This window comes from Dermatophagoides farinae, chromosome 4 (genome assembly GCF_024713945.1).
Source record: "Dermatophagoides farinae isolate YC_2012a chromosome 4, ASM2471394v1, whole genome shotgun sequence".
NCBI lineage: Eukaryota > Metazoa > Arthropoda > Arachnida > Sarcoptiformes > Pyroglyphidae > Dermatophagoides > Dermatophagoides farinae.
The window spans coordinates 4,246,295-4,266,628 of record NC_134680.1 but is presented as its reverse complement, the minus strand read 5'-3'; the positions used below and the strand labels follow the sequence as shown (position 1 = coordinate 4,266,628).

Below are 20,334 nucleotides of genomic sequence, written 5' to 3'. Positions count from 1 at the left end.
TCCAACTTCAATGATGATCCTAATGTGTTCGAACAAACAAACATTAAACGAACCAATGAAATTGAATGGAACAAACTGCTGTTTCATACAAAAAAAAAAAAATTAAGCAGGAAAACCTGTTGCTGTTGTCCTAACATGTAGCCACCACTTGTTGAACATTTCTGGAACCATCATTTCCTCATATATTATTGATGATGATAAATATTTTCATTTTTCCATTTTTTTTCATTCTTTTTACCATAATAATCATGATGATGATGATGATCATAAGATGAAAAAAAAGGTGAATAGCCATACACTGAAAATATGTGAATATAATCTCTCTTTCCTTTTTTTTACTCATTGCATATGATGATGATAATGATGATGATGATGATGGAGATTATTTGAAGAAGAAGAAAAAATAATGAATTAAAAAATGAAATTTTTGTTTTTTCATGAAAAGAGAAACTATTTTTTTTCTTCTTCGTCCAATTGGATAACGGATGAGAGTCGAGTTTGTTGTTTTTTTTCATTTTTCTTTCTTTCTTTTTCCTCTTTGGAGCAATTTTTTTTTTCGTTCACTATTTTTTTCTTTGAAACATTCGATTTTTGTTTCAATTCGATTAGATTAGATTGAAAGTCTATCGTTGTCGTTGTTGTTGTTTATCATCGTTAAATGTTGTTTCAATTTTTTTTTTTTGGTTATTTATTTATGTGTATTTGGCATTTTGATTTGTTTTTTGTCAGAATATAAATAATTATCCTCATTATATGCCATGACTGATAACAATAAGAGGTCATAACATTAAATTTTTTTCCGTTTTTTTTCCATTTTTTTTCTTTGGTTTTTTCATTTGAACTTTACATTTGTTGCTATGTGTGTGTGTGTGTGTGTGTGTGTGTGTGTGTGTGTGTGTGTGTGTATGTGTTCGTTTGTTTGTTTGTTTGGTTCGATTCGATTCGATCATCATTCGATCACCAGTGACAAATCCGGTCTTTTCTTTTTTTTTTTTTTTTTTTGAAAAAATTTGAATGCCACTACTACTAACAAAATACAACAAAGTTTTTTTCCTATGGTCCTCATAAGATATAAACAAGACGACGACCAAGAAGAAGATTCCATATGCCCATAAGAATGACCAAAAAAAATCCACAAATACATTGAATCAATTGTTTTTTTTTCACAAAAGTCAACAAATACAACATAAACATTTGTGATCACTCATTTATTCAGTGTGTGTGTGCATGTGTGGGTGGTTGTTTATGTGCCATAAAAAAAAATTCAAGTCAATTTTCAATCAATCACCAAAAACGTGCCAATGATGAAAAATAACAACAAAACAACAATGATATCGAAGGAACTGGAAGATCAACAACGATCATCATCATCATCTTCATCATCATCATCATCATCATCATACTATATTAACACAACATTCATATTGAATGAAAATGGCGTTCCAAAACAACCAGTTACACAATCATCAGATATTAATCGAAAACCGATTGCATTATGGTGGAAAAATCTTCGTTATGAAGTGAATGAATGGTATATTGATGATGATGGCAGTGGCGGTGATCGATCATCATGGATTGGTTGGCCACGTCGTCGTCGTAAAATTATCCTCAGACGTTTGAATGGTTCATTACGTGAAAATTCATTGAATGCATTATTGGGACCAAGTGGTGCAGGAAAAACTTCACTGATAAAATGTTTAACCGGTAATGTTTCCAAATCAAACATAACATCCGATACGGAAATCTATTTAAATCGTTCAATAATTGATCAACGATGTACTATGGCAAATAAACGGCAAATGACATTAGTAGGATCGATACCACAATCAGTACATGAAATAGTTTTTGGTTCATTCACTGTCAAAGAATTACTTTATTATGCATTTCGTTTTAAAAATCCATTCGGACAACGTCATCAAGCCGGGCAACATATTCGCCAGGTGTTGGAAGAATTAATGCTCGATTCAAGAGTACTGGAAACAAAATTTGAACAATGTTCCGGTGGTGAACAACGTCGTGTAGCCATTGCACAGGAATTAATGTCATTGGAATCAAAGCCACCATTTTTATTCGTTGATGAACCAACCACCGGTTTGGATAGTGAAGCTGCATTATTAGTCATGCAATGTTTACGACGATTATCATTGAATAATTCCTTGACAATAATGGTCTCAATACATGCACCCAGTTCGGAAATTTTAATGTTATTCGATCATCTTTATATATTAGCTAAAGGTGGTGTTTGTATTTATTCGGGTGAACCAAATCTAATGCGTTCATATCTACTGCAAACATTACAATTGGAAATGGATGATGATCGTTCACCTATTGAAGAATTTCTTCGCATTGCTTCGAATGGTAAGTTTATTGTGATTTTTTCTAAATTCAGAATCTAAAAAATTTAAATTTAAAAATAGGTATCAACGCAAAAGTTCGTGAATTAGCGAACAATACCCTTGAACAAACTAATCATGAAATGATAATGATGAATGATGATTCGATGATTGAACATCTTGTACAAGTACCGAACGGAATGCCTAGACATACAAAATCATTCAATTTAGATGATCTTTGTATTCAAATGTATCGTCTTTTACAACTTATATTCATCGTTGATATAAGAAAATTATTGTACATGCTTTTTGCGAATTCATTATTTGTCTTTTTTGCTGGATTCGCCACTAATAGTGATATGGTTTTACCAAATGGTTGTCGACCACATGATCCTGATGGCTATAATCGTACATGTCAAGATGAATTAGAAGATGGTATACTTACCGGCACCTATATCGTATATCAACAGGTTCTATTCATACTCATTTCCGCTTCTGCCATTGGTTTTAGTGCCGTTTTTCTTGTTGAATTGCTAAAAGTTTTTATTAATGAACATCGAAATGGTAAAAAAATGTAGATAAAATGATTTACGTAACCCTAATCTTTTTTAATTTTCTACATAGGCTGGTATAGTTTATCAACATTTTTCTTTGCATTTCAATTCGGACAATTAGCTCAGATGAGCACATTAATTTTCAATTCAACAATGGTCATATATTTTACCGGCGGTTATTTTATCATCGATGATTATCATTTTAATTGGAATCGTATTGGACATTTTATCCTCTATTACTGGTTTCTAATGGTTTATCTTCAATCATATGGTCAATTAGCCGCTCTTGTATTCATGGATAATATGCAAATAATGACCATTTGTCTACAATTAGTATTTTCAAATATGATTTTGATGAATGGCATTTCAATTACATTGGAAATAATGGATAAACCATGGTTGATGATCATATCACATTGTTTAGGAATCCGTTATCTAGCCGATGGTGTTCTATTTGCATTCTATGGTATTGATCGTTGTGACACAGAATCAGAATATTCATATATGTTACACGATTTCAATATTGATCCAGATAACATTTACGCAAATCTTTTGCCTTCATCATTGAATATTACGGCTTTACGTATTGCTGCATTCATTTTAATGTATTTACGATTTACATTCATCGATAAACGTATTGTACAGAAATCTGAAAGACAAAAACGTTTCGCTCATTCCATTCCAATTGATTATGATCATGTGGATGATAATCAAAATGAAAAAGAGCAAACAATTCTTGATCGATCTCATATAAATGGGAAAAACATCTATAATCATCGACAACAATTTTTACGCGGTCGTCATATTATTGGATGGAGATCATTATCAGTATTTGCAACTCAATCAATCTATGAAAATCGACCTGTACCGTCGGATGATGAGACATCGTCATCGATTAATCGATCAAAACGATTAATATTGAAAAATCTTAACGGCCAGCTACAATTCGGTACGATAAATGCATTAATGGGTACATCTGGTTCGGGTAAAACATCATTGCTTAAAGTATTGAATGGCCGTATGAAAACACGATTAGCCGATTCGACAGAATTTCATATGAGTAAATATGTACCAATTCGTACTTGTTTCATTACACAAGAAGTATCTGGACATCTAATGCCTGGCCTTACTGTTGGACAAATTTTAATCTATGCATCAAGACTAAAGAATTGTCATATGAAAAATCTCGATGGTGCTGGTGATCAAACATTTGTTGATCATGAAAAATTGACTATGAAAATACTCAATGAACTTGATTTAACCGATACTGTTGATACAATGGTACAACATTGTTCCGGTGGTCAACGTAAACGTTTAGCGCTTGCCCTTGAATTAACATCGATACAGATGCCGAACCTGATCTGTATTGATGAACCTACCAGTGGATTGGATTCAAATTCAGCTCGACTTGTTGTTCAAACTTTAGATAATTTAGTTAATCGTCATCCAGATATTTGTATTGTTGCCAGTATCCATCAACCAAATACCGAATTATTAATGATGTTTCATCATTGTTATGTACTCGCCCGTGATGGCCTATGTATTTATTCAGGAAAACCCGAACGAATCAAAGAATATCTTGATCAAATATCCGTACCTGAATGTGGTCGAGATCGTTTTCCAATTGAACAATTAATAAAATATTCCTGCACTGGTGGTAATAATCCTATTGTCCAACAAATGGCTGAACGAAGTGAAAAATTGATTCGTCAAACAGATATTCAAACGGACACGATTGCCATACCGGATGGTGTACAATTTAATCGTATTCGTTTTTCATTATATTCCATGTGGATTCTATCACAACGTTATTTACATTATATCATCAGACATCAATGGAAAGAATGGTTAGTTTTTATATTCATCTATATGGCAATCGGTACATCATTAGTGGTTTTCTTCAATTCGAATATAAATCAACCAAGTGGTTGTCTTAATCTTGAAGATGATTTTCTTGCCTATTGTTCAGCGAATCGAACAGCAGATAAAATTCGTGAAGAAAAACAGATTATCAATTCAATTTATTATATTGCATATGTACCGATTCTATTTACATTAGCATTATCAATGCAAACAATGTTTACATTTATAAATGAATTAAAATATTTTCTTAATGAACATCATAATGGTAAGTGGGATGATGATCGAATTTTAAATAATTTATTATATTAACGAATTTTTTTCCCCATTCACCATAGGATGGTATAGTTGTGGTGTATTCTATTTACAGAAATTTCTATTCGAAACCATAACATTAATTCCAATCATAATGGCATTCGTCTATGTAACCGATATCTATTCAATCGTTTCTGTACATCATTATTATTGTTGGCAAGTTTTAATCCTATTATTGGCATCAATAAGTTTTCAAGCAATTGGCCATTTAGTTGCATTAATTACAAATGGCCATTTTATATTAATGATACTATGTCTAGCATCATTTGTTTCAACATTTTTAATGTTTTCAAATGCATTCAATCCAATTGAACAGCTTAATTATTTTCAACGATTATTATCATATTTTTCCATATTACGTTTCGTTAATCAATCAGATTTTTGGCTAATCTATGGTGGTGAACGCTGTCTTGAACATGAAATTCAATCCATTCTTTATCAGCTAATGATACCAAATACGATGGAAAATTTCCTTTATGGTATAGCCATGTTGGTCATATTGGCCATATTTTATCATTGTTTAGCATTATGGTTATTAATAATCAAATCAAATCCAATGAATAGCCGTCGTAGCCGTGTACAACGTATACAATGTTATCATAAAGAAAAATTGTTATGTAAAATGCCATCAACATCTTCATATTCCGCATCATCGTCTTCCGCATCAACATCGGATGATTTTGTAACGATTCGATTATGAAACAAAACAAAAAATGTTTACATTGTACACATTGCTAGTCATTTTTACATTATATATCAAATGATGATGATTCATTTTTTTTACTCATATTTTCAATTTTTTCTATCTCTCTCTCTCACTCTCTAACTCATGGATTACAATAATAACTTAAATTTAAAATTTTTTCAAATCAATTTTTATTATTTTTTTCTATCTCTAAGGAAATGTTAATGAATGATCAGATGTGATTGAAAAACGTTTGACCATCATATTAACATAATCATGTTCAGGATCACATTCAATACGTTGTTGTGAATATTTATTATTAAAATTTGGTTGTTTAACTTTTAGTTTATTCATTGTGTAACGTTGACACCAACCAAATGTCAATGGTGGATTAAAATAAAGTGATGATATGGCTGAAAATGACCACGATGATGATGATGATAATAGATTGGGTATAATTTTTGTTGGATGATATAATCTAATTGTACCCATTGTGTCTTGTCCTAGCTCACCCCATACATAACATTGATGATCGTTAGTGAATGCAATCGTAAAACGATATGACCAACCGGTTGCGATGGCTTTTACATTTTCAATCGGTAATCGTATTGGTGATAATTCGTATTGATCAAAATCAGGTGATCCAAGCTCACCATTATCATTCCATCCACAACCATATACAGTACCGTTTTCCATCAGGAATAATGTATGTGCAGCACCGGCAACAAAATCCTTAATTTGATATGATTGTTCATCACACTCGAATTCAATAAGATTGGGTGTATTACGATTAATTTCATCATTCAATCCTAAACGACCAGATTCATTAAGGCCCCATGAATATACTCTACCCGTATAGGTTAATGCTAATGAATGTGCCCAACCACAAGCAATTTTTTTTACATTTTCTAATCCAGTATAAACTAATGATCGATGTGAATGTTCAGCCGTACCGGTTGTTTGACCTAGGCCATTCCAACCCATAGCCATTAATCGTTGATCAGAACGTAATAAAAGTAAATGTTCATGTCCACAGGCAATCTGTTCAATATGATTGGAACCGGTGTCAATCCATTTGAGTTGTCGATCAGTTTCCCAATATGGATCAGAACTGGCCAGATATACACAACCATCAGTGGTGAGTATAACAAAAAAATCAAGACCATAATCAACTTGTTTGATAATTTTTCCATTCAACGTACGTAATTCTTGCAGTTCACAAGGATCATCATAACGTAATGAAAGCCAACGACATAATGTTTCACCAAAAATAAATGTTCGTTTATGTTTTGTATGTATAATATAACCAAGATGACAATCTTGTTCACAATCATTTCGATAATGTATACGACAAAATGCTTGAATTGTATGAATGAAATCTGTCGAAAAGGTTTCAAATTCTTGTTTCCATATGGCCATAGTTGTATGATGATATTTAGTTGATGGTTCCATATTTGAGGGCATTTTTAAGGAATAAATTTAAAAATGATGAAAACTATGAATGAATGAATGAATGAAAACAAAAGATTAAATGACAATAGAAGAATATCATTGTGAAATTCTGTGACATTATCACCAGAATAACAATCAAAAACAAACAGTCATTTTTAGCATATAGAATATTTTCTGGCAAAAAAAGAGTAAAAGATTTGTTCTACAATTCATTCATTCATTTATTCATTCAATGTCAACAACAACGAAAAGAATAATCTTTTTGCCTTGCTCCTTATATATTATTTCGTCATCATCATCATCATCAATTCATATGTTGTCGTCGTGAATTCCATTCAAATGTATATTCACACATATTGCCACAAATCATTGGAAAAGTTGGTCTTGGCCAAATACCAACATTTACAATCCCTATTATTATTGTGAAAGAGAAAAAAAAATTCTATTATATTACAAATATAAAACGAACAAAATATCAAAGTTTATCACATTTTCAGATTCTATAGATAGGATCTTTTTTCTTTTGTCCATCAAAATTCGGGTCATCAGTCAATCAGTTCCGGAGATATGTCAATCAATATTTTTTTTCTTCTTACAAATCTCAGAATAATTATCTATTTGTCTATGAAAAAACAAAAACAAAAAAAAATGTGACAGGTATAATTTGACAAATAATTTATGGCTTACGGTTTTTTTGATTGTTGTTGTTGTTGTTGTCGTGCTGTGTTTTTTGTGTTCGCGCTTTTTTTTAAAGTCGATGTCCCGAAAAATCATTATCATCATTTTGAAAACTTTGGTCAATAAATGGGAATAATGGATAATAATGTTCAATGTCAAGGTCATGTCCATAAAAATTTCTCTTTTTTTTATTTCAACTTTATCATCATCATTATGTTTATGATGATGATGATAATCATCTGTTAAAAAACGCCTTCGACATTTTTGCCCTTCAAAAAATCGATATTGATTTATATATCTGATTATATTGTCAATGTCATACCATGTGAATATTTTTCGCATGAATAGTAAAACCAAAAAAAAAAACTATGGAAAAGAAAAAACAAAAGAATAAGAAAATAAACCACAAGTTAATTAACAACAACAACAGCAACAACAACATTCGAAAAGCGGAACGAATTATTTTCCATAAATAAACATAATAAACATACCTTGAAAAATTTCTCGATCAGAATCAAAGAATTACACACAGACACACACACATTGAGAGAGGGAGAGAGAGAGATGAACAGAAAAAAAAACAACAACCAAATCGACAAAGTTCAACATTATTGTTGTGTGTGTGTGTGTCAAAAATGTGAACAAAAAGTTCAACAATTATCATCATCATAATCATGGTCAACTTTGGACAAACAAAGACAAAAACAACGAAGAAAAACAGAACAAAATTAATTTTAACTTTGTTTTTATTTTTGTTAAATTTCCAATTCATCACATCAATTAGATAGATAGAAAAAGATTCGAATTTTCGAATGTTTATATAGAGAATATGTCATATGTGGAACATGTTCCATCAATTTATGGATATTTTGATGATAATTGACCTTGGTCCATTGTGATTAATTCGCACAATTCTCAATTAATTTATCATATTATCGAATTTTAATTGATCATCAATATTATTTATGGGTAAGTAATAATAACTGTGTGTGTGTGTGTGTTTGTGACACAATTATCCTTGCCTTGATGATTTTATTTCTCTTATTGATTGATTGATTGATTGATAATTAATTTTTCTTTTTTTCCCCTTTTCTTTACGTTTAATTTACCTGTTAATGTTTGGAAAAATAAAAAAATGTCGAAATGAATGGCAAAATCTTTGGCTTCAGGCTTCGTTTGGTGACATTTGGAAAAAAGGGGGATAATATAATAATATAAACACCACATTAATACTCCTGTCATTAAGACTTCGATGACAACGACGATATTTTAGACTGAAATTTCAAAGTGAAAATCTATAATTATCATCGCAACAACGACCACGGTCACATATACAATATAACAATAATTAATAGCTTTTTTGGTTTTCTTTTTTCTCGTCATTACTTTCCAATTGAAACTCATAAGAAAAACGAAAAAAAATGATGTTTTCACGTTTTAAATTTATTCTGGTTCCATTGTAAATCATCATTTTTAAAAAGTATAAGCATCATGTTCTAATTGCCTGTTTTTTTTTTTGTTTATTTGTTTTTCTATTTTTTTCCGGTTTTCAACAACAACAAAAAAAGGCCAAAACTACAACGATACCGTTTTGGTGTTGAATTTCGTTATCAAACATTCATGCGATTAATACATTTTATACAATTGGCCATATTGATGGCCATATTTTTATGGTCGATCAAAATAATTTTAATAAATTTTGGTAAGTAAAAATGTTCAAACAAAAAAAACCAAATACCTTTTTTAACATTGATAATTATGTTGAAACCCTGTGTTTGAGTGTGTGCCTGGTATGATCCACCTTTTTTATTATTTGATATTCTTACCTCTTTTTACACATTTTTGAAATGACCTTTGTGTACACTGGTCAATACAATTAACAATACCGATGAGAATAAAAATTTTTTTTTTGTTCACTTTCAATAATTATGATGAGTAATGATTATTTAGTGGCTGAAAAAAAACCACAAGAAACAAGTTTTTTTTTCATATATATAAATTATGATCATTACATTTTTTTTTGTTTGGATTTTCCATTATTACTTGGACCATAACCAGTGAAAACACGCTAACACTCACACAAACACACAGTTGAAATCCTAATTTCTTCGTATTCAATTTTCAACCGATCGATTAGGGAATTCTATTTCACATGTTTCTTTGATTTCGTTTATCTTATTCTTCAGCTATGAATCAATTTTTTGTTGTCATCTTTATTGTCAATGTTTTTTTCATTAATTTTTCAGTCACATTTCCATGTAGGTTTATTGAAACATTTTTGTGAGAAAATCTTTTTCCATTCTAATCCTATTTTTTCTTTTTCACAGTGTTTACGATAAATGAACAAGAACATTTTGTCATCGATTCAGATAATAATAATGAGAATTATGATGATGCCGAAGAATCCAATATCGATCAAATCGATGTTCGTTCTTTGGGACAACGTGTCGAATTACCTATTCCGGATGAAGAGCTAACTACTACTACTACCACTACTATTTCGACTTCATTGACAACTTTGACTTCGTTTCCGATGGAATCTTGTATGTTTTTCTAAAAAATCTTAATCTTAAAAATAATTATAATCATTTCTATTATACATTAGATTCAAATCCAACTTTGCCATCATCGACATCGACAACAGAATCATCGATTATTATTTCCGTTGAAGATCGAAATGAAAATTCAATTCCATCGACTGATGTTGAGCAGCAGTCATCGACAGTAGCAAGTACAACTGAAGAATCGAATACTCCATCATTTGATGTTGATAATCTAACGCCTGATTATTCCACTACTGAATCATCATCATTACCACCAGTGGATAGAACAGATTCATCAGTTGATTTTGAAATTCCAATGACAACATTGCCAAGTACAATCTCTACTGTCATGGAAGAATCATGGACTTTGATGCCATCTACGACGGTTGATCAGGAATCCGTAATGACAATAACAGAGAATGTACCTGGACCATCATCATCATCAACACCTGAACCGATTAATGATTCTACGACTACGATGATCGATGATCAAATGACAACCATGAGTGATGCTGGTATTTCCAGTTCTGAATCTACTATGGATACTACTGAGCTATCAAGTTCATCAACTTCATCGATTTCGACCGATATCTCAATCACCTCATCTGATGATAAATCATCATCGACTGAAGATGAACAAGAATCAACTACGATGAATGTTTTTGATATAACTACTACTCAAACCATAGAACGGACAGCGACTTCGGAAATCTCGACATTATCTCCCGAATCAATGACCACGGTCAATTCAATAGATGAAACTACAGAACTACAAGCTCCGATTACTACAACTGAAAATTCATTGATCACAGATTTTAACTTGATGACCACGACACCTTTCCCAATGCAAACGACAACAGAATTACGCATGGATACGGAAATGCCACCATATTCGACTGTAACGACGACGGCGACACCGGTCGATGAAGTCACAACTCTCATAACGACTACTTCGGGAATGGATGGAACAACAAATTACGAACAACCAGCAACAGCATTTTCTACTCAATCACCAGCATCAACGACATCAATGTCAAAAGATGTGGAACCAAAAACAGAGATAAACAGTCTTGATATTGATCGACAAATGCCTCCATCATTTGATCAGAATAATGGTGTCGATTCTTCGACTGTAATTGCACCGGAAGATGAAATGTCAATAACTGAGACGGTGACAACTATGGCTAATGAAGAAGTGGATCAAGAGTTTATTACCGATCAAGCCATTTCTTCACATACCATCGATATGGGAATGACCACTCGGTTAATGGAAGAACCGGATGTAACATCACCGTTGGAACCTATTTCATCGACCACAACTACGACACAATCGATTCTTACAGAACTAGCGACAGATTCGATTCCTACAACAACTGAAATATCTGTAATCGAAGGTGACAATGAATCAAGAGCTAATGAACAACCTACAACTAATAAGGTCGAAATAATTACAATATCGACAACAACAACAGAAGCTCCAGTCATAATGGAAACAGAAGAGCCAACAACTACTTTATCGACAACTATGGTATCACCATCAGTAGAAGAACGAGTACCGATGACAACAGTTTCACCTGTTGCCAAAACTGACCAATCATCATCATCGGCTTCAACCGTCTCAGATTGGGATCAATCCACAACGACGGCTACAAAAACAACAACAATGATGCCAACGATTTCCACCAAAACGATGACGACAATTGGTCCGTCCAAAACGATACCTTCGCGTAATCCAACACAATCAAATGGTCGACCATCGAACATACCGTTTTGGATGCGTTTCTGGCCATCCAATAATGAAGGTTGGAATACACAAATAAAACCTTGTGATCGGTGGTCACATTCATTCGATATGGATAATGATGAACAACGTATCGAATCACAATGGTCACAATTATTACCACAACATATACATACATTATGGCAACGAATGTTTCGTTTAAATCATTATCGTTGTCAAATTTCGAATGAACGACGAAATATTCAACATGGATTATTATTAGCACTCGAACAATATCGTGATCGTATATCGAAAGAGATAATAACATTATCAGAAATATTACGACCAATGGAACAGCCACATCAACATAGTCGATTATTTCAAAGGCCACGTTCAAAAACACAAGAAGAATTGATACGATTAAATCGTTTATTGCAATTGACATCGAATTTTCTGAAACAATTGAATCGGTTCAATCATTATGAATGGATTACGAATTGATTACAAATCGATCATCAAACCAAAAAATAACCTAACCTTGATTTGATTTCATCATCAATGATGATGATGATGATGATAATTTTGTATTATATTATTTTGTCATATATAATAATGTCAAACATTTTTTTTTCATTATTATCATTTCAATCTGACCACATGTGTGTGTTTTAATAATTTACACAATTCAATTAATTACAACACAAATCATCATATGTTTTTTCGACTTTTTTTTATTCATTCACAACAACGTGTAATTAAATATAGAAATCATTGTCCATTGAACTCTTTTTCGTCTTTTTTGATTAACGTTTAAGATTATCAATCAAATGTACGATTCATTTGGTGTCTGTGTAATAAGTGGTGCGTTCATCTGATGGACTGATAAAATTGATTGTTTTTATATCTTTTGAGGAAACTGGTTATTTCCATTTTTATCAATGGGTAATGGGAATCATTCATTTATTTTTTTTGTATTGGTCTTGATAAACATTTGGGTGGGGTCATGGATATATTCGAATTTAGTTACGATTTAGATATTAGATACCATTTTTTTTGTTTTGTTTTTTTGGTTACGGTCAATCATAATCTTAATCTTATATATATCTTGTTGATTTAGTTTGTTCAGAATTTATAAGACATGGTTTTAGGCAATGTACAGCCTTGTTGTTTAACACATTCAGTTGCACAATAAATAGCGCAATTAATACATTGTTCCAATGGTTTACCCCAAATATACATGGCCAAAAAACCACCGGTAAATGCATCACCAGCACCATTTGTATCTTTTAATTCCTTTTCTGATAATTGTGGTACGGGGAATTCTTTTACATCGGACCAATCGGATTTAAACATGATGACCGGATTTTCCGATTGTGTAATGACAACAACACGGCCAGCTTTATATTGGCTTGGTATGCGTGGATTATTGTATTTTTGTTTCGGTTCTTTAGCAATAAGTTTGGCGATTTCTTTCGGATCTTTTGTCTAGTAATAAATGAAAATGTAATTTTAAACAAAAATATTCATCAGAATAACTTACAGTGTATCCTTTCATTGTGGCAAATGCAAGGGCTTCATCCAGATTGGCAAAGAAAAAATCAACATATGTCATTAATTTTTCCAATTCTTTTTGACATTTTTGTGTTACATATGGAGCAGCTAAATTGATTGATAAAGAAAAAAAAAGGTGAGAAAGAAGATAAAAAGTGAATAGAAATTGGAATTTATTTTCATTCTTATTATTATACATACCTAGATTGAAGAAAAAATCTTTACCCCAATCCATTGAATGTTGTGCAATATGCATACAACTTTCATGTGATACTATTTTAAATAAATGAAAAAAAAGATTTTCGTTAAGAATTTTAAAAAAATATTTCCTGAATTTTCCTTCCTTTTTTCTCAAATTCACCATATAACACGAACACACGCAAACACACTTAACATTTACATTGACATTGGTATACCATGGTAAACAATTTTTCTTCTTCACTGTTTATTTTATGAAATAAACTTTGAGTTACACCCATTGTTATTTGATCAGAATTCAAGAAAAAAAATGAAACGTCAAAAACTTTAATTATTTATATTTTCAATTCAACACAACATCATCGCCCTTTCATTTCAAAGAAATGGTCAATTTTTAATTTATCTTAATAAATTTGGAAGAAAAAAAAATAATGGTTAATGGTTTTCGATTCACGTCATTTCAACTATAAACTGTCAATGTTATTAGATATCAACAAACAGAAAAAAAACAAAATTTTCTTCAAAGGTGAACAAATACACACACACACACACACACAAAAAGCATATTTACCTGGCAACATATGACCACTAATGTAATAAAGTTTAGCCTTTTCCACAAATACCGAATTGGATAGAAGAAAATGTTTATCGAATTTTTTACAAGCACCTAAAATGAAATGAAATGGAATATATTTTGAAAATAAGATGAACACCAGAAAAATGCCGTTTGTCGGAAGATGAAACATAATAAAATGGGAAAGATAAAGAATTTCGTATGAATATTTGGACAAATAATAATTGAGAATAATAAATACCAAGATAAGCACAAAGTGAACGATATTTGCCATTATTATTAAGCAATACGGCACAGGTACCGGTAAGAGCATCATCAACTTTTTGATAATGTACATTAACACCATCATCTTTGGCTTTTTGTTCCATTATTTTACCAAAATAATCATTACCAACGGCACCGATAAATGTTGTTAATTGTAGATTTTTACCAACAACCCATTGACAATACCGCATCGTATTCTGTGTTGCACCACCTGCTGAATATTCAATCTCATATTTATTAATTACCTCTTCATACATCGGTTCATGTTTAGCTTCGGCTAATATGGCCGAATTTTTCGGTAATCCATATCTATATTTGTGGAAAAAAACAAAAAAAAATTCATAACATCCTATTCTGCTAATTCATTATGTCGTTTAGTGTGTGAGTAAACTTTTTTCAAAATAACCCGGTTTAAACTTTGCAAATAAAAGTACTTGCATTGTATAAACAAACAACAAGAATTAACGAGCTCATCTTCGACGTGTCAGCATCAATTCTTGTTCTATTTAATGATAGTAATTTAATTTAATGATAAAAAAAATTCTTACTTTTCAAGAAAAGCATTATCAACTGTCGCCGTAATGTCAAGCAATGGATTACCCATGCCAAAAATGTGCATCTCCCTATAATAATAATAATAAATGATGATGATCAATATTTGATACATGTTTTCTTTTGAATTTAATTCAATTTAATCAAAACAAAACTAGCAGATAAATTTTTTGTTTTCACAAAAAAAATCAACAACAACAAAATCCGATTTTTGCCGATAATATTTTCAATCTCTTCAATATTACAATATCGAATATTATTTATGAAATATGATATATGTATGATTCTATTAGATATGATTGAAATCTTTTTTTTTATTTTAACATTTCCGGCCGTAAATTTGAATTATACGTTGTCAATACTTGGAATTCCACATACATTCATTCATCGGATTATTTTTTTTTTATAAATAAAAACATTCTGCTTTTGTTGACAACACTTACTTGATATTGAATTTCGCCATTTCTGTTCGATAGAGAGAGAGAGAGAGAGAGAGGGTTTAGTGATGATGATGATGTTGTTGTTGTTGTTGTTGTTGATAAAGACGATAATAATCTAGATGAGAACTATCTATTTGAACAAACAAAAATGAAAAATAAAGAAAACAACATGAAACAAATTTTCAATAAAAAAAAGAAAAGATTCAATTCAATTTAAACATATATATAAATCATTCGATATTACTATTTTCAATCACATAATCTAGGGGAGAGAAGATGTGAAAAGAAAAAATTCAAACAATTGGATTTACAGAACAACGAAAATTGAAATTGATCGTCGACTTTGAAATGATGATCATCGTCGTCGTCGTCGTCGAGTAAGACACGCAAACATTCGATGAAAGGATAAATAAATTTAAAAAAAAAGCTTAAAACGTGTAAAAATATTGCTAGGATTGATTGCAAATGGATTGAATATTATATAAACAATATGATGGTGATGATGAAACATAAACACTATATATATACATACATAGATAGATTCGAATTTAGACATTTAGGCAAATATTCGGTGAATTGTATAAGGAAAAAGTAGTATGAACACCAAAAATATGGATTGCTTTTTTTCGAATGTTTTTCAAAATTCTACACTCTTAGAAATACATAAATTGATAATGAATGTGAAAAAAAAGGATTTACATTCTGAACAACCTTTATGACGCCAAATGTAACAGAAAAAAAAATCATGAATAATTTTTTGGGGAATGTAAAAAATTTATTGGATTTTAGTAATTTTTTCATAATCATGTAATCATGTAAATGAGATTGGAAAACACACACAGAGAGAGAGAGAGAGAGAGATATGGTAAATGAAAAACAGAACCAAATGAAAAAAAAACACTGGATGACAAACCAGAAAAAGAAAATGCCATCCATCAAAAAAAAAAATATCTGGATAAAAAAATAAATGTAAAAGAAAACAAAAATCCAATTCACACTACTTTCATGATTTGATTTCATATATATTCACTTTATGAATATATTCAGTCATGATTAGATTAAAGATTCGATTTCTATATCTACCTAACCCCACTCATTTTGTGAATTATTCTATTACTTGGAGTTCTGGATTTTTTTTTTGATGGATTCTTGAGTTTATTATAATGAAATGTTTATGTAAAAAAATAGCACATTTGAGAAGCCAACAAATTTTTACATGAATGATATTTCCAAACAAAAAAAAAACAAACAAGCCATACACACCTCTAGCCACGAATGAAACGATTGTGAGAAAATGAAAACATTAAAAAAAGCAATAGGAAATAGGTGCTGTTTGTGGATGAATCAATTTTGAATGGATTCTGGAGCTGGATTCAATGGATAATAACGGTGGAACAATAGAATGGGAATGTGTTGTTGTTTGGAACAAAATAGCCAATTATACACACACACACACACACACACAAAAACACACTTACACACGACAAAAACACTATATAGTTGATATTATTTTGTTGATAAAAAAAAATTCACAAAATTAAAATTGTTCTTCAATTTTTAATTAGTCGTTTAATTAATTAATTGATCACAATTTAAATAGAACAAAAAAAACAAATCGAATCATGCGAAACAAAAACACCTACATATACACAAACAAAACAAAACAAAACAAAACAAAAAAAGTGAAAATAGTTTCCACCACCACCGGATATTGAATGGGAATCGATTACCTATTTAATTATTTTTGGGAAAAAATAAATATTCAGAAAAAAAAGAAACTTACTACTATATGAATGAATGACTTTCAAAAAAATGTTGATAATGATGATTATTCCCCTTGAACAAATATTCAATTCTTTTGTATCCAAGCAAATGTGTATTTTGTCTGTTTTTTTTTCGTTTACAACATTTGAATGTGTGTGTGTGTGTGTGTGAATATAACTTGTGACCTAACAGCAGTTGTTTTTTTTGCATTTTTTTTTGCCCTGTTTTTTGTTGTTGTTGTTGTTGTTCAGTTATTTCTGTTTTGGATGTTAACCAATAACATAACCAAAAAAAAAAAAAAAAAAAAAAAAACAAAAACAAATAAGAATTCGAAACAAACAAACAAACAAGAAAAAAAATGTAAAAATCAACTGAAATAGTTTAGGTAGTTGTCGATGATGTTGATGTCTTGTGAATTCTTGTGTGTATGTATGTGTGTGTGTGTGGGGTGGTGTTTGGATGATGATGAATAAATGGATGAATGAAAAAAAAGGGGGAAGCCAAAATAGAGAAAAAAAAACGTGAATTTTTGATGATTTTGTGGATACAAAATACTGGTTGAGGGGTGAAGTGTCTGTGTGTGTGTGTGTGTGTGATCATCATCATCATGATGACTTTAAATTTTTATACCACTATCAGCGATTTATTTGTTGAAGAGTAAAAAAAAAGACAGAATCTTTCATTCATTTTTATTCGATACAGTTTTGTTTATTATTAATCTGTTTTTACAGTTATTTTTTTTCATTGAATTTTTGTCAAATTCATTCATTCATTAATTTGTTGTTTTACTTTTTCCCCCCCCCCCTCATTGACGATTCGGTTGGCTGCAGGTTGCTACACACACACACACACGCACACACACATACTACTAGACAAATGCTGACTACTGCAATAGATAGATTAGTTATATTCCATTTTCGGGTCGTTGTTGTTGTTGTTGACAAATTGATGCCAAAATAATATGTCATTGATGATGATGATTGTAGAAAAAAAACGAATAAATGTATTCAGCCAATCATATAATCAGTCAGTCGGTTATTTAGAAATTTTTCTTTCATATGTTATTTTGGCAAGCTATTTTTGATTCTTATTTGAAATTCTTTTTTATTCCCATTTTGCACTGAACATACATGAGATGTCATTTTGGAGAGAATAAATTTTTTTTTTGCGGCCCAAAATGAAAACAACAAGAATTCATACAGGTTTTTTCCGTGATTTTATTTTTTTTTCCACTTTTATTAACATATTTGCCACATTAGTGTTTTTTTTGCAATGAATAATGATGATGATGATGATGATTGTATTTTTCAAAATTTTTATTCATCATCATTATCGTCATCACGATAAAATTTAAGAAAACAACAACAAAAAAATTCTCTATTTTTGAATTTTGAATTATAATTATGAACAAAAAAAATTCCATAATTTTTTTTCCATGACAATTTGGAACGAAGAAATGTGAATAATTTGAACTTGAACTAATAAAAGTAGCATAGAAAGCGGTTGTTAATGTTATGTTTCGAATGGAATCAAATAAAGGTTTCACTATTTCCATCCATCCACCTATCCACCTACCACCATTAAATTCATGGCCATATATACGTCAATTCGATAAAAAAAAACAGAAAAATTTCAATAATAATGATTCATGAGAATAAAGTAAGAATTTTTGTTTTTGTTTTTTTTTACACAAAATAAAGATGAAATAAAAATACGAAACACCAGAATTGTATTTGTACGTATATACGTACAATTTTTCGTTTTGTTTTTGACATACAAAAAAAAACGAAATGCAAACACGCACACTGCACACGCACACTACACCGAGAATATAAAAATAACTTGAGCCACCGCCCAATCGAGTGTAGGAAGAAAAAATTTTTTGGATGAAAGAATATGGGTGTTTTTTGTTGTTGTTGTTGTCGTTTTTGTTGGAAAAAAATTGATGAGTACACACACACACTGTTTAATATTCTTTTTTTCCCCCTTCATTCGGTCGATCGTGATGTAAATATTTAAAATGTTTAAAATGTTAAATAGTAATAATCATTCTACTGTATTAGATGAGAATAGAATAAAGGAAATTCCGGAATTTAAAGAAAAAATTTTTTTTTTCTTATTTCCTCTATAATTTATAATGGTAAACAATATTGATATCCGATTACCACAATATTGTATGTGGCGGCAAATGTCGAAATAGAATGTGAACATGAATGTTTTTCTTTCTTTCTTGTTTTTTATGATTCAATTTTTCTGGAACTATGTAGATTTATCTTGTTTGATGATGAAAAAAAAACAAAACTGTCCTGAAACTAGAAAAATCCATTTTTTCAACAACTTTTTTTCTGTTGGTGAACAAGAAAAAAAAAGAAAATTAACTAGAAAAGAAAAATAACGGTAAATATTAAATTGGCCATAACCAATGATGATAACATATTCAAGAAACAAAAAAAAAAAAAAAAAATACAAACAATGACCAACCAACCCAATGTAATGATATTCTCTACGGTTCTCTGTGGCTGATTCATTTGATGTACTAAAATTTTATTATTTTTGTCATTATTACAGTATGAAATAAATATGCACCAACAAAAAAAAAGTGAACCCACGCAAATGATCATCCATCATCATGGCGTATATATGATGTGTGTGTGTATGTGAATATTCCACATTTCACGAATATTCTTTACATATATGTGATTAGTTTCAAAATAAACACCACCATCACATATTCATTTTTTTTAATGGTATTCTTTAATTTTTTTTTCTTTATTTTATTATCAGCTTTTGATTTTTTTTTTCATTTTCTCGTTTGATAGACCATTTTCGTAAGTGGCCAATTTTTGTTTTT

General features: G+C 30.5%; 4 protein-coding genes across 11 annotated transcripts; 2 read left to right on the top strand and 2 right to left on the bottom strand.

The window, feature by feature from the left end:
• The first annotated feature begins 878 nt into the window (after nucleotides 1-878).
• On the top strand, nucleotides 879-5,931 carry LOC124500270 (uncharacterized). Its single transcript, XM_047064326.2, has 4 exons — nucleotides 879-2,358; nucleotides 2,418-2,897; nucleotides 2,958-5,015; nucleotides 5,086-5,931. Exons 1-4 carry the CDS (start codon nucleotides 1,302-1,304, stop codon nucleotides 5,760-5,762), a joined length of 4,272 nt encoding a protein of 1,423 aa, XP_046920282.1. The 5' UTR covers nucleotides 879-1,301; the 3' UTR covers nucleotides 5,763-5,931.
• LOC124500272 (RCC1 and BTB domain-containing protein 1) lies at nucleotides 5,915-8,411 on the bottom strand. The gene is made up of 5 exons (XM_075730715.1): nucleotides 8,369-8,411; nucleotides 8,200-8,243; nucleotides 7,887-8,146; nucleotides 7,689-7,821; nucleotides 5,915-7,610 (listed from the first exon to the last, which is right to left on the bottom strand). The coding sequence occupies exon 5, from the start codon at nucleotides 7,209-7,211 to the stop codon at nucleotides 5,958-5,960; it is 1,254 nt and encodes a 417-aa protein (XP_075586830.1). The 5' UTR covers nucleotides 7,212-7,610; nucleotides 7,689-7,821; nucleotides 7,887-8,146; nucleotides 8,200-8,243; nucleotides 8,369-8,411; the 3' UTR covers nucleotides 5,915-5,957.
• Nucleotides 8,412-8,612: 201 nt separating this feature from the next.
• LOC124500271 (uncharacterized) lies at nucleotides 8,613-12,923 on the top strand. Of its 3 annotated transcripts, none has more exons than XM_047064327.2 (5): nucleotides 8,613-8,846; nucleotides 9,047-9,336; nucleotides 9,446-9,579; nucleotides 10,205-10,420; nucleotides 10,483-12,923. In XM_047064327.2, exons 2-5 carry the CDS (start codon nucleotides 9,299-9,301, stop codon nucleotides 12,639-12,641), a joined length of 2,547 nt encoding a protein of 848 aa, XP_046920283.2. In that variant the 5' UTR covers nucleotides 8,613-8,846; nucleotides 9,047-9,298; the 3' UTR covers nucleotides 12,642-12,923. The 3 variants fall into 3 exon arrangements, with proteins under 3 accessions (XP_046920283.2, XP_075586828.1, XP_075586829.1); XM_075730713.1 differs by having other exon boundaries at nucleotides 9,047-9,357; XM_075730714.1 differs by lacking the exons at nucleotides 8,613-8,846; nucleotides 9,047-9,336; nucleotides 9,446-9,579 and adding an exon at nucleotides 9,933-10,135.
• On the bottom strand, nucleotides 12,852-17,926 carry LOC124490906 (uncharacterized). 6 transcript variants are annotated; one of them, XM_075730717.1, is made up of 9 exons: nucleotides 17,503-17,926; nucleotides 16,983-17,358; nucleotides 15,723-15,849; nucleotides 15,276-15,350; nucleotides 14,705-15,036; nucleotides 14,461-14,556; nucleotides 13,893-13,964; nucleotides 13,681-13,799; nucleotides 12,852-13,625 (listed from the first exon to the last, which is right to left on the bottom strand). In XM_075730717.1, exons 3-9 carry the CDS (start codon nucleotides 15,740-15,742, stop codon nucleotides 13,263-13,265), a joined length of 1,077 nt encoding a protein of 358 aa, XP_075586832.1. In that variant the 5' UTR covers nucleotides 15,743-15,849; nucleotides 16,983-17,358; nucleotides 17,503-17,926; the 3' UTR covers nucleotides 12,852-13,262. The 6 variants fall into 6 exon arrangements, with proteins under 6 accessions (XP_075586832.1, XP_075586831.1, XP_075586833.1 ...); XM_075730716.1 differs by having other exon boundaries at nucleotides 17,198-17,358; nucleotides 17,503-17,920; XM_075730718.1 differs by having other exon boundaries at nucleotides 17,198-17,358; nucleotides 17,450-17,685.
• Nucleotides 17,927-20,334: the final 2,408 nt, after the last annotated feature.

What these genes read in the sequence shown, in the direction of transcription:
- LOC124490906 (XM_075730717.1), bottom strand. Translation starts at nt 15,742, where the DNA reads ATGGCGAAATTCAATATCAA. An exon ending in GATAATGCTTTTCTTGAAAA is followed by an intron (nt 15,037 to 15,275) that starts GTAAGAATTTTT and finishes CCACAAATATAG; the next exon opens with ATATGGATTACCGAAAAATT. An exon ending in CCACAATGAAAGGATACACT is followed by an intron (nt 13,626 to 13,680) that starts GTAAGTTATTCT and finishes ATTTATTACTAG; the next exon opens with ACAAAAGATCCGAAAGAAAT.
- LOC124500271 (XM_047064327.2), top strand. Translation starts at nt 9,299, where the DNA reads ATGATGTTTTCACGTTTTAAATTTATTCTGGTTCCATT. An exon ending in AATAATTTTAATAAATTTTG is followed by an intron (nt 9,580 to 10,204) that starts GTAAGTAAAAAT and finishes TCTTTTTCACAG; the next exon opens with TGTTTACGATAAATGAACAA. An exon ending in TTCGTTTCCGATGGAATCTT is followed by an intron (nt 10,421 to 10,482) that starts GTATGTTTTTCT and finishes ATTATACATTAG; the next exon opens with ATTCAAATCCAACTTTGCCA.
- LOC124500270 (XM_047064326.2), top strand. Translation starts at nt 1,302, where the DNA reads ATGATGAAAAATAACAACAAAACAACAATGATATCGAAGGAACTGGAA. An exon ending in TCTTCGCATTGCTTCGAATG is followed by an intron (nt 2,359 to 2,417) that starts GTAAGTTTATTG and finishes ATTTAAAAATAG; the next exon opens with GTATCAACGCAAAAGTTCGT. An exon ending in TATTAATGAACATCGAAATG is followed by an intron (nt 2,898 to 2,957) that starts GTAAAAAAATGT and finishes TTTTCTACATAG; the next exon opens with GCTGGTATAGTTTATCAACA.
- LOC124500272 (XM_075730715.1), bottom strand. Translation starts at nt 7,211, where the DNA reads ATGCCCTCAAATATGGAACCATCAACTAAATATCATCATACAACTATG.